This window comes from Rosa chinensis, chromosome 5, assembly GCF_002994745.2.
Source record: "Rosa chinensis cultivar Old Blush chromosome 5, RchiOBHm-V2, whole genome shotgun sequence".
In the NCBI taxonomy this organism is placed as follows: domain Eukaryota; kingdom Viridiplantae; phylum Streptophyta; class Magnoliopsida; order Rosales; family Rosaceae; genus Rosa; species Rosa chinensis.
The window spans coordinates 76,799,977-76,817,722 of NC_037092.1; the positions used below are offsets into that span (position 1 = coordinate 76,799,977).

The 17,746-nt window shown below is 38.1% G+C and overlaps 1 protein-coding gene across 1 annotated transcript; it reads right to left on the reverse strand.

Moving 5' to 3' along the window:
- Nucleotides 1-582: 582 nt before the first annotated feature.
- Nucleotides 583-4,017, reverse strand: LOC121049281 (receptor-like protein 8). The gene is made up of 2 exons (XM_040505990.1): nucleotides 3,816-4,017; nucleotides 583-1,175 (listed from the first exon to the last, which is right to left on the reverse strand). Exons 1-2 carry the CDS (start codon nucleotides 4,015-4,017, stop codon nucleotides 583-585), a joined length of 795 nt encoding a protein of 264 aa, XP_040361924.1.
- Between the last annotated feature and the right edge of the window lie 13,729 nt (nucleotides 4,018-17,746).

Sequence of the window (17,746 nt, forward strand, 5' to 3'; positions counted from 1 at the left end):
AGCAAAGGTCTTAACTATTCTCTGCCACAAAAAGGTACTTCCTAGCCTAGTGAGTTGATTGATTACATATGCATTTTATTTTATTTTTGGCAAGAAGATGTAAGAACTTTATGGGAAACAGGGATCAATACATATGATATTAGTACAAAGTAGCCAAAAAATGACTTATCCACAACCTCATGAAAGTCGGGAAATAAAAACAAATTCTCTACTAACCAGGTGCACGGCGTGCAACTTTCACAATAATTACAGCAAGTTATGAAGTTGTTCTAAAATAGCATGATGTACAAAAATTTCAAAAAAGTTCATCAATCATTCTGTAAATTTGGTATAGATATACTCATAGACCAGTATTTTCTACTACTGCCATAGCATGGTCAGGAATTTGACATCAAAGTAGGGTTAGTTCTGAAAAATATTTAGTGCAAGTGCTTTGTTTCTGTTTGTTTCAATTTAACTTGATAGAGTGTGTTGCCACTTCCTCATAGTAAACACCAGAAGATTAACAATTAGATAGAGCTATGAAAACAAAACAAACCATCACACAAACAAAAAAAATCTTTAAATAAAGAGCACAGAATTCTACCTTCTAAGCCTTCTCTTGCCATACACACAATCAATTATGATCACGTAGAGAAAATCTTGTGCTCTGTTTAGGAATTTGAAATATCCATATCTCCACTTCTTTTTTAGCACTAAAGGGCAACAAACTTCCCAAAATCCTACAATGAAGCCGAGAATGATGGAAGTGTGGAACCATGAAATTAGATTTTCATGCTCATCCTCTGTATGGTCTTGGCTGTAACCTGCATTATCATTGTCATCGTTTGCTGGACACTCATTTGGAAGTGGTGGACCACAAAGTTTTAGGTTCCCTTCAAATGCAGAAGCATTGAAACTTTGGTGCTGAGTGCCTCTTGGTATTGATCCTTCAAGATTATTGTACGAGACATTAAAGACTGCCAAAAAATTAAGCTTTGTAAATGATGATGGGATATTTCCAGTAAACTGATTCCTGGAGAGATCCAATGCCTCCAAATTCTCGAGGTTAGATATATGCTCTGGAATGTTACTGGAGAAGTTGTTTTTTCGAAAACTCAACCCATGTAGAAGCTGCAACTGGCCGATCTCAATAGGTATGTTTCCACTAATGGTATTATTCCCAATGAATATTGCTGGAACAAAGTAAGAAAACTTGTACTCCACCTGTTAGCTTGAAGAAGAAGGAAATGCAGAGAAAATAGAGAGGCTGTGCTACTGTATTGATCGAAATTGAGTAAAAGGGTTACAACAGCAGACTTATATAGTTTTGGACACATGTACAATAGCTGTAGATTTAGTAAAAGTGAGGTAAATTTTTACTACTCTCTGTTAACACCCCTCCTCAGCTTGATGGGAGATTCAGAGCATCAAGCTGCTGCAATGAGAAGTATGCTACAAAGAATAGAGAGATTTGGTGAAGATATTAGACTTCAGCCAGGAGGAATGGTTGGCATGGAAGTAAGGGACTTGGTTGAGCTGCAATGGAGATTGACTTGGGTTGAGAGAAGAAAGAAGTAGCCATGGGTTGAGGAGATGCATCAGATGGAGGTTTAAAAACATTGTGATGTCTATGGAAATTGTAACGCCCCAGAAGGATTACGTTACAGCGACGCAAGCCTCTGAACACGAGTCTGCAGCTTGTGCCACAAACCCATGCCACAAAAGCTTACAAGGCCTTTTAGAATCGTGGTGAGACAAACGTTTACAATTGAGTTTGAGAGTACTATTTGGAAGTGTAAAGATTTTACAACAAAAGAGTCCTTTATTTACATTCCACAAAAGTCACGAGTCCAAGATTCGGGTTTCAAGTTCACAATAAGTAAAACACACACCAAAAGATAGGCAGGCGGATAATAGTAAATTTACAAAGGTTCCCACAACAAAACAATACCATATTCACAATTTCAGAAGGAGGGAGATTGATCAACACCTGCCAAACCAACAGTCAAGTCCAAAAGAAGCTATTCACAACTTGACGATGCCAACACCCAAGTGTCTAAGCCTGATCCTCAGCTGGCTCCTGCTCAGTTCCTGGAAGGAAAGTAGGGGTGAGCATCACATATGTTCATCGCCCAGTAGATGAGCTCAACCCCACTAGGTTTTATAAATAGCATGCAGTAAAACGTGATAAAAAAGAGAGGAATGCATATACCATATAATGTATAAGTATGGTACGTAAAATTGTAAAGTGAACGACTAATAGATGGGATCCCAGTATCTCTATAACCAGATGACTAGTCCCACGGACCAACTACACGACCTTAGCTTAATTAGAGTGATTACCAGGTAAGCGTAGGGAGAGCGTCCACTACCTAGCTACACACACGTATCGAGTCCGTCACTATGATCGGAATACTCGGACGATTGAAGGTTAAGGGGATCTAACTAAGGAAGACAGTGTCACCCTTCGCTCTCAAGTCATCAAACTTACTTGACCGTATGGCATGGCCCTGACACGTTAATAGTAATTTCTGTGTCGGTAAAATAAAATAAGATAAAAAAAAATAAAATGTTGAAGGAAGTCGACATCATGTGTGCCTCTTCAAAATAGGGTTTAGTCTTAGAGTTGTAATAGGAGAAGGTTCTAGATTTCCTAATTATGTTCAGATTCTATTACCTTTTGTATACTCTGTAAATCCCTATATATAGGGCTCCTATTATCAATAATACTACTACAATTCTCCCATCAATTCTCTCTGCAAATCATATTTTCCTTCAACACATTATCAGCATGAACCCTAACTGTAGCCCTAAAAGAGAAAAAAAACCCTAAAAACTCTCCACACCAAAACTGCCGCAAGAACCCAAACATGACCGAGCCTACCCTCAGCCGCCTACTGCCCCACCTGCCACAAGCCTCCTTGCTGCCCATGTAGCCAACTCACCCAGCACCCAGCCCAAAGCTCGCCCACCCCTGCTCTCAGACCTGCGCGCTGCTGCCCTGCAGCGTCCCTGCTGCCCCTACGCTCCTATTGCACACCTAGAGCCCCCGTACGCCTGCCAGCCCCCCAAGCAACGCTCTCGCGCGCCAACAGCTCCTGCTGCCCCACAACTCACTGCAGCCCTGCGTTCCAGCCCTCTGTCACGACCAGGATTGTAAATCGGTTGCAATCCTATCTTAGGATCGAACAGCCACTGCAATCCTAGCTTAGGATTGAAGCATTACCACCGTTGCTGCTACCCTAACACGCCTGCTCCAACACGCGCGTGTTCTCAAGCCCTGAATCATCAATTAAGCTTTTGTGATTAAAGTTCTTGCTTTCTTGTCTTTTAAATTCCTTTATTTGCTGCAGGATTTGTATAATACGAACATGGGTTCGATTATTTAATAAGCGAAATTGTGGGGATTCACGCTAAACGAACTAAGAGTGTTCGTAATCAATGAACTAAGAGTGTTCATAATAAACGAACTAAAGAGCGTTCGTAATCAATGAACTAAGAGTGTTCATAATATTCAGACTAAGAGCATCCGCAAGCATCAAATTGTGACCATATTAAAACATCATTGTTTCGGTCTAATCCAAATTTCTTGGAAATCGATTTCTTGGTAGCATTAAGGCTCAGAAATCTTAATATTAGTTTTCGTGGAAGCATTGACTCCGAAACTAATCCATTCTTGTTTCTCCTTTTTGGATATCAAACTTGAACGAGCTCAATTTTACCCCATTGGATTCTACGGGCACGGGATATTTATTGCCTATAATCCAAGAGCCCTGTTCTAAAAGAACCGCTCAGGACTCACAAACTAAGATAGATTATTCCAGGGCACTTACCCTGATGAAGCGCCACATGGAGATGACACTCCATTTTGAGTACATGAATGAGGATAGAGCTAGAAACCTTTGGGTAGCGCTTCGTGAATGTTTTAACAACATTCACAATTTTCTGAACTTCGAAGCATGATGGAATTATCTCTACTTCTCTAACTTTGACAAAGTTATGGAATATTGTTCTGAAGCTCTCCGCATCAGACATTGATGCATGCTTGTGAAAAACTATCACAGAAGAACAATTGATTGAGAAAACCCTCAATACCTTCCTTGTCTATGCTATGAGGTCCTCTGATTTATTCCGGACTCATGTAAATGCAAGACAGATCACAAATTTCAATAAGCTAATTGGAGCTATGGCATGTGTTGAAAGGCACAGCCACAAACTTTGTGAATGGAAAATATAATAGGCCTCAAGATGGTTACCATGAGCACCGTTTAATGGCTAGAAGAAGTCGCCATTGATGATATGATCAACATGCTCATGAAGATAATCGCCAAAGTTGGCAAATACATGACCAAAGGAGTCATGACGTTGAGGGTTGGGGGTTGGACATCATGGCGCCACTTTTGGCCATGGTAACACTATTCCAACGCCAATGGTCCTAGGGACCATTTATATTGCGTCAATATGCCTCAATCAAGAGAGCATCCTCTACATTATGTTTTATGAAGTACTTGATCAATGGTGATCAAGACATCGAGTTCAAAAAGACTTTAAAATCTGGCAATGAAGACAAAATGTCGCAGATTTTTATTTCGAATAGTCTTTTATTTTTCCAAGAATTATGTAATGGCAATTATGCCTTAATCAATAAATGACAATTTTGTATTAACTCTTTCTCAAGTGGCGCATCCAATGAAGTGTGATGTCTAGGAAAGTGATTGAGATTAGTGGTACTTAAGAGAGCCTCGCTCCACCGACATCTCTCTCTACTTCCCTAGTCATATTTGATTGGAGTTACCAAATGGATTGAGTGAGTGACTACGAGTTGTCTAAGTTTGATTTTTATTTTGGATTAGACTTTGGTTGAGAAACTTTGATGTAATCATTGGCTATTAATAAAGTGTCGATTCTTTTACTAAATGTCTTGGACATACCTTAATTCGAACTTTATGTGAAAGATATAAGAGCCAATGATTTTCATGTGGAAACACATTGTGAGAATGGACAAGAGTTCCTTTGCATCACCTCTAATGACTACGGACATAAACGAGTATTAGAGAAACTTATGTGTCGCTCTAGTGGGTTGTATGCAACCACTATTCGAGTCATTGAATCCAACCATGTCATGAGAGATGACTTATGAGATTCTGACACATATAGGCTTTGACACGACTGTTTGGGACACCCAGGTCATGATATGATGATCCGTGATGCTAAAGATTTCACACAGACATCTCTTCTTCAGAACGAAGAGAAGTGAGAATCAAAATTCGATTCAAAGAGAGCATTGCACCGCCGCTGCGCCTTGGGGCACTACCGCCATGCACCACCGGCAGGCCAATGCCAGCGCCTTGATCCCCCTGCGGCAAAATCATGGCTTTGACGCCATGTATGGAGACTTGGCTCCTATCTCTACTTTTCAAAGTAAATTGTGACATTGTGGCTCAACTAAAACCTACATTGGTTGATTATAAGGTCAATCTTTCGTTCCGTAAAGCCTTTTTTTTAGGATGAAGACCATCCTATGCAAATGACACTAAAGAAATATTTCCATTCTTACATAGAATCCAAGGGGATTTGGTGGATCGATTCAACCAACTTGCGGACTGCTTAGATGTTTTATGGTGTTGGTTAATGTGCAGACATGCTGGTCACATGTCGCGCTATCATCCACTCGTAATGCTGCTTATGATGAACTCCTAGCCTAGAACATATGGCTACGGGCTCACTACGCAGATCATCCCATTCAGTCAATTTGACTTGATAATGCTGGAGAGTTTACATCGAAAATTTTCGATGACTATTGCATATCATTGGGTATTGATATCAAGTATCATATTCCCATGTACACACCCAATTGGTCTTGCGGAAAAACCACCATTAAACGACTACGATAGTAGCCCGGACATTGGTAACGCACACCAATATTTCCGCTTAGGTTATGCAATATCGCATGCAGCTATGCTAATTCATCTACTACTCACAGTAGCCACTCAACTTTTATTTGCGTTACAGCTAGTGACTGGGTTCGAGTCTAATATCTCGTACTTATGCATATTTGAGTGTGCTATTTATGTGCTAATTGCGCCGCCACAGTGCATCAACATGAGTCATTGCAACGAATGCATATATATATATATATATTTGTGTTGGACATAAGTCTCCAACCATAAGTCCGCAATGTAGAACCCTTGACAGGCGATCTCTTTTTCGTTGGATTTGCGAATTACCACTTTGATGAGACAGTCTTCCCGTCGTTAGGGGGAGATTAGAACGTCAATGTTAAACAAGAACGACAAGAATTGTCGTGGTCTGTCCCCACTATGTCTCATCTTGATCCCCTAAAAGTGATGAGATCACATATACCTGCTGTAAACATGTCTGCAAGGATTGATGTCCCCATAAGAGGACATAGTGCCACCCAAAGGAGATGGGTACGGCACGACTACCATAGATGGTGGTATGGTGACGCCATAAAGGTGGCATAATGGTGTCATAGGTCATGGGTTCCGCTAGAAAGCGTAGAAGACCCATAGGTTCGATGGATTCTCGCCCTAAGAAGAGGGCGAGTTTGGCACAACTTGATTCATTGATCATTGATATTCAAAATCCGTCTCATGAGAATATTATGGATTGTAGTTATGTCCAAGAGACATCGTTGGGGGACGCGTCAATGTTAGAACTAATTCCTGAGAATATAGAGATCTCTACGAATTACACTAGTGTACATGAAGACGTGGAATTATTGAGACCAATGACATCGAACCTTACTCCGTTGAAGAATGCCAACATAGAGAAAATTGGCCTAAATGGAAAGATGCGATCCAGGTTGAATTGGATTCACTAACGAAGAGGAAGGATTTCGGGCCTGAGATGCCAACACCTCCTAACATAAAACATATTGACATTAATAGGTATTCGTTAGATAGTGTGATGAGAAAAAGAGATGATAATCTCACCTTATGGTGCATGGCTTCTCACAAAACGCCCTAGAATCGACTATGAGAAGATATATTCTCTCGTAATGGATGTCATTGCACTCCACTACCTTGTCAGTTTGGTAGTTTCCGAATAACTGAACACGCAGCTTATGAATGTGGTGACTACGTATCTCTATGGGGATCTAGATATGGAATATAATGAAGGGTCTTATATACTTCATTTACCCAAATCAAGTGGCTCTTAACCACGGAGGGCGTTTTCAATGAGGGTGAAACGCTCACTAAAGTGACTACTTGATTGGGAAGGGATATAATGAACTATGCCCTTGTGTTTTCATGACAAGTTCTGGATTTGCAATTGTCACAGTTTATGTTGATGAACATAATTGGAACCTTTGAGAGTTAAGGGAAACCGCTGAACACCTGAAATCCGAGTTTGAGATGAAAGACCTTGGGAGAACACGATTTTGTCTAGATTTAGAAGTATACCGTGTCAATAAATGGTTTACATTTTGATAAAGTCAAAGATGCACTCCCATTGTCTTCCGTAGTCTTGACCCTAAGAGGGATACGTTTCGTCCCAGGGATGATGACGAAGACGTGATAATGGCAATAGGCGCATTATCGTACCTAAGTGCAATATGCGCATTATCGTACTTAACACAATACAAGACCAGACACCTCATTTGTTATGAACTTGTTGGCTAGATGTAGCCCTGCGCCAACCCAACATCATTGGACTTGTATAAAGACAATCTTTTGTTACTTAAAATATAAGATACATATGGGCTTGTTCTATCCCTGCAGAGAGAAAAGAATGACGGAAGAATGAGAACGGATCTCATTAGCCCAAGTGGCACCGTCCAAGACGCCGTGATAGGCAAAGCCGCCGGTCACCCATCCTCCTCCCTTACATCAAAATGATGGTGATGTTTTGATGGATTTTACTGATGTAGGGTATTTCTCTGACCCTCACAAAGGTTGCTCCTAAACGGGTTATGTCTTTACCATGGGAAGCACTGCGATATCTTAGAGGTCTATAAAGCAGACCCTTGTTGCTACTTCCTCAAATCATACAGAGATTATTGCTCTACATGAAGCTGTGTGAGAATGCATATGGCTAAGGTCTGTAATTAGACATATTCGAGAAACTTGTGGTTTGAAGTCTACCACAGATAAACCTACTTGCATTTATGAATTGAGCAACTGAAATTAGGTTTCATCAAGGGCAACAACATGAAGCATATATCACCTAAGTTCTTTTACAATCAGCAACAACAAGCACTTCTAAATATTGAACTGAATCAAATCGGATCTGAGGATAATGTAGCAGACTTATTTACTAAGTCGTTACTTAAATCAACATTTGAGAAACATGTGAAGAGCATCGGATTGAGAAAGTTATCCGAACTCCCATGATTGTAGCAATCAGGGGGAGATATTGATATCAGAGGGAGGTATGATGTCTACATGTTCGATATCGAAGAGTGAAGGACGTGTTGTGCTCTTTTTGTCCTTCGACCAGGATTATTTTTGTCCCACAGAGTTTTTGTTACCTGGCAAGGTTTTTAGTGAGACAACGATCAAAGTGTCATCACCAAGTTTGAGAGGCACAAGGGGGAGTGTTGAAGGAAGTCGACATCATGTGTGCCTCTTCAAACTAGAGTTTAATCTTAGAGTTGTAATAAGAGAAGGTTCTAGATTTCCTAATTATGTTTGGATTCTATTACCTTTTGTATACTATGTAAATCCCTATATGTAGGGCTCCTATTATCAATAATACTACTACAAATCATATTTTCCTTAAACATAAAATGAATAAAAGACACCGAAACCGTGCGTAAGTCATGCAATACTTAAAACAAATATATAAAGAAAACTCTAGTGAGGCGTAGGTGAGTCCCCCCCTACCTGGAATCCGTGCTTAGACAATCTCCAAGCTGTCACTGTCGTTGGTTAAGCCTCGGTCACTAGAATTCTAAACCCGACAATTCTAAGTTAGTAAACTCTCTAGGAACAAATGGTTATCCTTCACCTATGTACCATTTTCGACGAATCATGAATTACAATCAAATAATTCTACATAGAGTACATAACTTTCACCAAGAAGACCAGCTCATAGTCAAACATAGCATATACCAAACTTTATAATCATGGCCTCCCTTTGATTTCTAATTAAGCACTAGCAACATGCCAAACAACTTTCTGACCAAAACCTCAATTAAGCTTTCTATATGTCATCAGCCACAAGTTGTTTAACCATAACATATATATACACATCAACATGCAGCTCAGATCCTCTCGCTGAACCTTAATACCAAACCAAGCTTAACAATTCAACTACCAATCTCTTTATGAGAAACGAACACCCAACTTTAATTAAGACTAGAAATTATGCCCACGCTTTGCCGCGGGAGTTACTCATCAATGAATTAGAACTACGTAATGGAAGAAAGAAATTATTACATAATATTACATGGTATCCCTGATCTCATAACATTACTGTTGTTCAGGAGAGTAATTGCTTGTGTAGACAACGATAGAGATCAATTCCGAGTGATGTTGCGGGTTGGTTATAAGTTTAACTACAACAAAAACAAACATTCAAAATATTATGTCCATAATCAGAGTATCTTTTACAGATTTGAAAATCTGGTATGTTAACCAAATACAAACATGAGCGATTTTGATCCAATTAGGTACATCGGTGCTGCAAATAAAACCAAGAGCAACAGAAGACCAGAACTTTAAGAATCAGATTAATCAAACACGAAAATCAAGTCAAAATATTCTTCCAATTTCAGAGTAAAAAAAAGTTAAAAATTTTCCTTATCAAACTTAAAAGCTGAAAGTTCATCACTGTAATTAAAAAAAAAAAAAAGGGAGAGAGAGCAATTTTTTTGCCATGAAATGTTCCAATATTTGCAGAGCATCTAGTGAACAATGAAATACCTAATTCCCTAATAAAAACTTCCATTCTTTCAATCGCTGTCCCAAATTTTTGTTTTGGGGGAGGAGGGGAGCTAGGGGGAGAAATAATCCCACAGAATTGCAATAGAATCATTTGAGCACCATGACCCCCTAAGAGTTAGAAGTGCACATGTTATATATGCAAGTGCATCATCTGTAAATGATATAATCAATTTCCTAACCACATGTAAATGAAAACTTCCATTTTTCAGAAACTACATGAAACAAAAGAGCACAAACAGTCAAGCAAGAATTGTGCTAAAACAACTCACTCCTCAAAATCTGAACTTTGAAGAGTAAAGGTATTCCCAATGTTAGAAAAACCAATACACAAACAGCAACATACTTTTTGCTATTTGTTAAGCAGCAGACAAAGGGTATTACCTGCTATGACATTTACAAATGTCTTAATTTGAAAGTTGCTGCTTCCATCATTCTTTGCAAATGGTGCAAAATCTTGGCAAACATCCTGAGGTGTAGAATGTCTCTTTAGCTGCGACAGGCGCCATATATCTACCTTAAAGATTAAAAAAATTTGAGGAACAATTGTGCTAAATCGCCCAGCTAGAAATACACAAATAGTGCTAAATGATTGCTTACACATTTAAACTGATAAATTCAGTTGTTAAAGCAAAGGAAACCAATAGCTTACATACCCAGGTGTGATAGTTGGAAATTAGAGAAGCGAATAAAAAAATTGAGATACATATAGACACAGATAGAGAATTACCTGACTTGCTCAAATGCTTTTAGCCAATATGTAATTCATAAGAAGCAACCAGCCATAGCTGCTGTAACCAACCAAGTTAAGCCTTTAAAGCTGAAGACTGAATTTGAAACTATGACCGAATGACTCAAGCTGGAAAAAACATGCAGATGCCAGACAAATTGGAATTAAAGCTTTCAGTAGAATCAGTTGATCTATTTTCTTGTATCTGTCACTGAAGCCTAGTGAAATTTTATCAAAAGATTATATGCCTTTTTTTAAAGGATGTTAAGGCTTTAAGGTAATGCATAAATGAAGCATTTTATATTAACTGTTCCTGATTATTAGGCTAAAACGAATTATAAACTTTTAGAAAATAAACAGACAGAAGAAAGCAGTATATCTAAAAGATGTAGATACAGATCACAAAATGCAGAAACTTGAGAAAAGAAATTCATCAGTTAAAAATTTTGTTTCTTGCTGGAACATGGTGCAATTTGTTTCGTTTGAGGAAGTTGACTTTGTTAATCATAAAGTTAACCATTTCATGACAACACCAAAAGCTACTATGCTGAGTTAATTGAGCACTATAGAGATGTTTGAACGAAAAGACAATGGATTCAGATTCATTCACAACTAAACAATAATTTTGGTAAAAGGAAACAAAGTTTATATAAGAGGATTATAAAACATGAAAAGAAATAATGATCAAAATATGAAAGATGATAACTTACTTAGACACTGTTGGCCATTATACTGGTGCCCAAACGCATTTTTTCTGATCAATTCTGGCAAGTTATCTAAGAATCCAAACTAAACCAAAAACATGGGCCAGAGAAGACCCACCTGGTTTGAACCCCATATATAAATTCCACATATTCCTGAAAAAAAAAAGAAAAAAAAAAGGATGTTAAACCTTAAATTGCAGGATTCAAACTTTAATCTGCAATATGCATAGGCATGCCTTACCTTTGAATTGCTCAAAGGTCTTCTTCTTTCTGTTTCAATCATGACAATAGCACGTGAATGGATCCCTGCAAATATAGATGATGAAAATCATGAAATTAATTCATCATTTTCTCCCAATATTCATATCAAATCAATTGCACAACTAAACTAAACAATGACGTAAAAAGGGAAAGACTAAGCCAAAATGAGTGAGGATTAGTTCAAATTAACAAAAGAAATTGGTAAGTGTAAATGAACGAAAAAGCTTGGGTAACTCACCAAGTCTGTGCTGATGTTGATCTCGATGGAGAAGTTTGATGTCGGCTAAAAGCAGATGCTGACGACAATGGAGGCTTCTTGAATTAGGATAGTACCGGAGATCCCTCCCTCTTATATATTCAACTATTTAGGACAAAATTGTAATCCCATGGAATCCATTTCGAACACTGTTTGTCCGATTGTGAAATCTGGAAGAATTGGTATTCTTCGTTTTGTTTGGACTTGATAAGATCATTATCGGCTTTTGTTCGAGCTTGCAGGTTGTTTCTGCCATCAGTCTACTAGGTTTTCAGACAATGTCAAATCTCAATTGAACCAGCCGACATCGTGTCAAACACCAAGAAGAACCTGAAATTCTAGTGGAAAAAGGACAGAAGCGTCTTTTTTAACCCCTTCCAATGGCAAAAGACGCATATGCCCAGATGACATAGTATGAAACACGTACAAAAATGTGTAATTGGGAGAAAAATTCAAGGGAAAAATGGCCTTTTCGACCTGATGAACAGTAGTAACAGTAACCAGCCAACCGGCCTTTCGTATATAGTATAATAATATCAATAACTTTCCTAGATAACAAGAACTTAAGTAACCAAATCAAGCCTTCAACTTTAATCTAGTTTTTGTCAAGTACTCATTCACGTCTGCAACTTAACTACCAAAACAATGCAGCTTTTAAACTCTCTTGATTTCCAAAATCACCAAACGATAAAGCTATCAACAATGAGTGGCTACACTTCCAGACATTGTTTATACAAGCTAACCGGGAGTGTATTCTATGCACCGTCAGTGTATGGGTACTTGCAATATGAATGGATGTAATTTTTTTTGATATTAAGATATATAAAGGAGTGGATTAGATGAGTGGCTGTTATTTTTAGAGATTAAAATAACTTACAGTGCACTTGCACTGTCGGTGCATATAATCCTCTCCAAAGCTAACCCATCCATAATTAAATCAATTACTAGCACTATAATTTTCAACAAGCAGACCCACTCATCTTTATTTAATTAATCAAAGAATCAAACCAACCAAACATTCATAAAGACATCAACACTTCAACAAGCATGAACCAAAAACCACGAATATGATTACATCTTGACAGCTTACTTCCTCGATCAATCTAGTGAGCGGGATCATTGCTGCCCAAAGCTCTTTTTAATTCCAATTCCGACTCCGAGCACTTGAACCCACTTCCAAATCCTATTTCTTCTTCTGTTCAACCTCAACTATGAACAAGACCCATAATCAACAAACTTATACAACCTAATTTCAAACTCACCAAGAACGAGAATCTGGGTCATGGAAGCTTACCCGGATTAATTCAAACTCCAAGGTCTTAGTCAACTAATCTTAAGGTTGTAGCCACGAGTATCATCTGTGGTGCTCAATGAGAAATACCAAAGGAGAAGTTTGAGATTGATGGAGCAAGAGGGGGAGTTGGTTGATCAGGTGATAGTAGCTCTGGTCTGAATTGTGCTTTGGTGTTGGTGGATGTCTAGATGACGTTGAGAGTGCCTAAAAAGGGAAAGAGCAGGTAGGTCAACGTGTTGCTATAAGTGCTATTACTTCTTTTTCTTTACGACCTATTTTTCGTGAAGCAAATGGTGTGACCCATATATTGGCACATCTTGTTAGTGTCTCTTACTTAGATGATTATTGGTTAGATGAGACTCCTGTGATTATTCAGGATGTACTCTATGAGGATTCTTGTACTAGTACTCGAGATGTAAGTAACATGTCCCCCTCGCTGTACAATCATCCCTCTTATATTAATAATAATAACGGGTGTGGGGCTGAACCTCCCAGTTAGGCTGGATTCCAAACCCCCTTTAAAAAAAAAAAAAAAAAGGTTTAGTCTCTAGGCACGTGGTTAAGGCTCAGATACACACCTCAATTCTAACATGCATAAGATGTGGGCTGACCCAACTTTTCCTAAGCCCAATCCTGAATTGAATGAATACTAGTAGAGCTCTCCACGTAAAATTCGACCAAGACTAACCCACCTAAGATGCTCAATTCCAAACTTAGTTGAGACAAGCCTATGTACTTTGGACTAACTTAACTTCCAAATTTCAGAAATAAAACTCGGAACTAACCGTATGAAAATCCAAAGTAATTAAACAAAATTACCCGGGTTCATAGAAACATTCTGCTACACTATGACCTCTCTTGAAGCAAATCTGACACTGCATATAAGATTCAGAGGTAATAATTTCCCGATGAGATGATCTCTGAGAACACATTAGAGCAGTGTGTCACTTTTTATTGCAGATTTGATAGGCTTCAGGAGTGTTATTGATCCCATTTGAGACACCATAACCATTGAGACCTCCAAAGTTCTTATTCCCCAAACTACATAAATTATCATATAAGCCAGAAGTCCTAACTTGAGTATAATCATAGTTGTGATTTCTGTAATAATTCCACCCACGATTCTGATAACGAACTCTAGCTCTTCTTCTTTGGTCAAAACACTTGCACGCACCAACAATAGAGTTAAAATACCCAGCTTGCAAGGCAACTTGAGGAGAAGGATGTGTACTATTTTGCTGAATAAGACCAGTGTTTGGCTGAGAAATTATGCCGTTGTAAAGAACTTCACTTGTTGGAATGACATTTGCACCAAGAGGATAAACAATGGAACCAACAGATGCATTGGAAGTGGATGTCACCATATGACCATTACTTGACATAAGGGGCAGCCCAGAAACAGATGTAATAGCATAGTTAGTACTATTTGCATAACAGCCTGTTGAGGTACACAACTACACTGAGTAATTGGAGAAACTGAAGTAGCAAGATGTGTGGCAGAAGAATATTCGAAACACTGCCTTACATAAGTTCTTGTATGGTTCTCAAGATTGACAACAACTACAGTCACAAGAGCAGGAGCAAATGATCTTGATTCTTGAACAATATCAGACTCAACATCTAACAATAATGTGCGAAGCTCGCTTAGAGATATTGGCGTCTCTTGAGCTCTAATGACAGCCTTTATGGTCTCAAAGTCAACAGGCAATCCAATTAGGATTAGAAACACTATATCTTCATTAGGAATGAGAACTCCAACAACAGACAGTTGGTCCCGAACAGTTTTAAAATGTTCCATATACTTTGCAATGAGGTCTGGAACTCAAAAGCTTTGAACTTTGAAAGTTTAGCATACCTCTCATAAAGTGAAAACCAGACTTCTTTTGAGGTTTTGCTCCCAACAATAAAAGAAAGAGAAATAGGAGAGAAAGTACTAGTTATTAATGTCATTAAAGCAGAGTCATTCTTCCTCCAAGCTTTATCCTCTTGTGTAAGCTCTGAGGTAATACTACCCTCTTCTGTAATTTTGTATTGTGGAGAAGGAATATATCCATCAATATATCCCATAAGATCACATCCTACCAACGTAGACTCTAGCATAAATCTCCAAGTAACGTAGTTAGTGTCATCTAGTTGAACTGTTATTAGATTGTAGAAATTGGACAATAGACAATTTGTAACACAGTAGTGTTATCCATGATGCAAGGTAACATAGAAGTGTAAAAGAACCTGAAAATGAGACTCACAAATCTTCACAGTTCAGTTTTTTTTTTTTCCAACTTTCTTTCTCATTCCCAAATATTTCTGATCAAGCTAAATTGTAGACTACAGACCAGAGTAAACAATGATGTCAAAGGAGTATCAATGCAGAATTCTGTGTCCCAACAATCCTTGCGACAACCTAATATTGCAAAGTGTATATGACATTATTGATAGGCATTCTTTAAAGAATCAATACCGAGACCAAAGTGAATACCAGTTTGCTGCAACCCAAGAGACTTTAGTACTATCTTCAATGATCAGCAACTTTAAGTAACAATCTTTTGCACATTCAAATCTCTATCTACCTTAAGTACCAGCAAAGACACCTAAACTTAAATTATTCTTTCTTGACATGAAAAATCACATCAACACTTCATCAGTTTTCTTGACGATGAATCAAAATACACTTCTTCCTTTCACCTATTTTCATCAATCAACAACCAAATTTTAGAAGAAATCTCAAATCATAACAAAGAGAACCTCTGAACTAAAATCCCCAAAATTCTAGGGTTCCAAAGTATCAAATGCTAAAAATTGCAGAGATTTCTGAGATTGTTGTATCTTCAACTATAACTTCCAGTAATCATGTACTCATAATGAAAATCAAAAGCTTCGATAATATGAACAATAGCTAAAACTTCAACAAAAATCTTCCAAATCGATGATGATCTTATCTGAATCTTGAGCCGAAATTGAACGAACGGTCTGTTATCTTGAACAAATTATAGTAAACCTGAGGAGAACTTGATTCTTGATTATTTTTCTTGACAAAAACTAGGTCACAGATTGACCTGAGCTCTGATACCATGTTAGCTTGAAGAAGAAAAGCTTGAAGAGGAAGGAAATGCAGAGAAAATAGAGAGGTTGTGCTACTGTATTGATCGAAATTGAGTAAAAGGGTTACAACAATAGACTATATAGTTTTGGACATGTGTACAATAGCTGTAGATTTAGTAAAAGTGAGGTAAATTTTTACTACTCTTTGTTAACACCACCGATAATCTACCCTGAGATCCATAGATAGGCAATTCAAGTTCATCATCGTCTACTTGAGCTTCAGTCTATTCAGACACCAACTTTGGTAGTCTACAAAGTTCCTTTGGAAATTCACTTGAAATTAGGTTGGATTCCAAGTTGATAAAAAACAGCATTGGAAGTCCCTATCCAACTAGCAATTAACCCTGTGATTTTATTATGGTCCATATACAAGATGCCTAGCCTCTTGAGCTTAGATAACCATTTAGGAATTTCACCAGTAAGGTCACAGTAACCTAAATCCAAAAATTGAAGATTTTGGAGTCCATCGAATTCAACCATGCCAACATCAGCTCGTGTTTCCTCATCTACAAAAACATATGCTAAGGCCAGGAATTCAAGAGTTCTGCAACTCATAAATAATTTCATTTCTTTAGTCATGTTGGTCAATCTATTGGTACTAAGCAAGAGGAAATATCAGAAGGACAAGGATTTCAATGAAAAAAAATCTCAGGCTGGATTGGTCCTTCTAGGTCATTATTACTCAGTTGAATTGCTTTCAGGAACTTGCATGAGTAAAGGCTTATTCGCACAAAACCAGTGAGGTAATTATTCCCTAGATCAAGTTTAGTAAGTTGACTGAGTTTGGAAAAATTAAGCATGGTGATGTTCCTGTTTAAGTTATTGAATGCCAAATGCAGTTCTATAAGATTGGTGCAATTCATCAAAGATTTGGGTAGATGACCTTCAAGATTGTTGAAATGAAGGAGCAAGAGTTTCTGTAATGCCCCGTACCTATTAATTACTTTTTACCGTGGTTGACCGAGGAGTGACTTTTTCTTTAGTCCGGTAAATTAGGAAATTTATTTGAGATTGTCGTAGAATACGCAAAATCGAGTTCGTGGACACGAAGTTTGTTTAAATCGGAGTTTTTACGGAAAAGTTATGATCAAAAATAGAAAGTACTATTCATAGCATGGTTATTTTTTTTAGATGAGTTATTATTGTGGAAAAGAGGGAATAAAAACAGAAAAGGAAGAGAGAGAAATCGGTTTCCCGATTCCAGCCCCCCCCCCCTTCCTTTCTTCCTTCTTTCTTTTCTCTTCTTTCTGTTCTTTCTCTTTCTGCAAACCGGAGCCACTTTTTCCGGTGAAACCATCGCCACCGGCCGCACCACCGGCCATTAGAGGATCTTCTCTTCCTCCTCTTGCATCTAATGTAAGTATTTCACCTTGGGTAGCTTTGGTTTTGGAGATATGAGGAAAATTGCAGAAATGGAAAAAAATGGATTTTTGCTTTGATCTCAGTTTTCCGGCGATTTCCGGTCAAATTTCTTTGGGTTTTGGTTGTTGGTGAGTTGCTGAATGAGTTCCT

Bases quoted from the DNA above. Each gene is read 5' to 3' on its own strand.
- LOC121049281 (XM_040505990.1), bottom strand. From the start codon at position 4,017: ATGTCTGATGCGGAGAGCTTCAGAACAATATTCCATAACTTTGTCAAA. The intron at 1,176-3,815 runs GTAAGTGCCCTG...ACTTTGTTCCAG, and splicing joins CCATGTGGCGCTTCATCAGG to CAATATTCATTGGGAATAAT.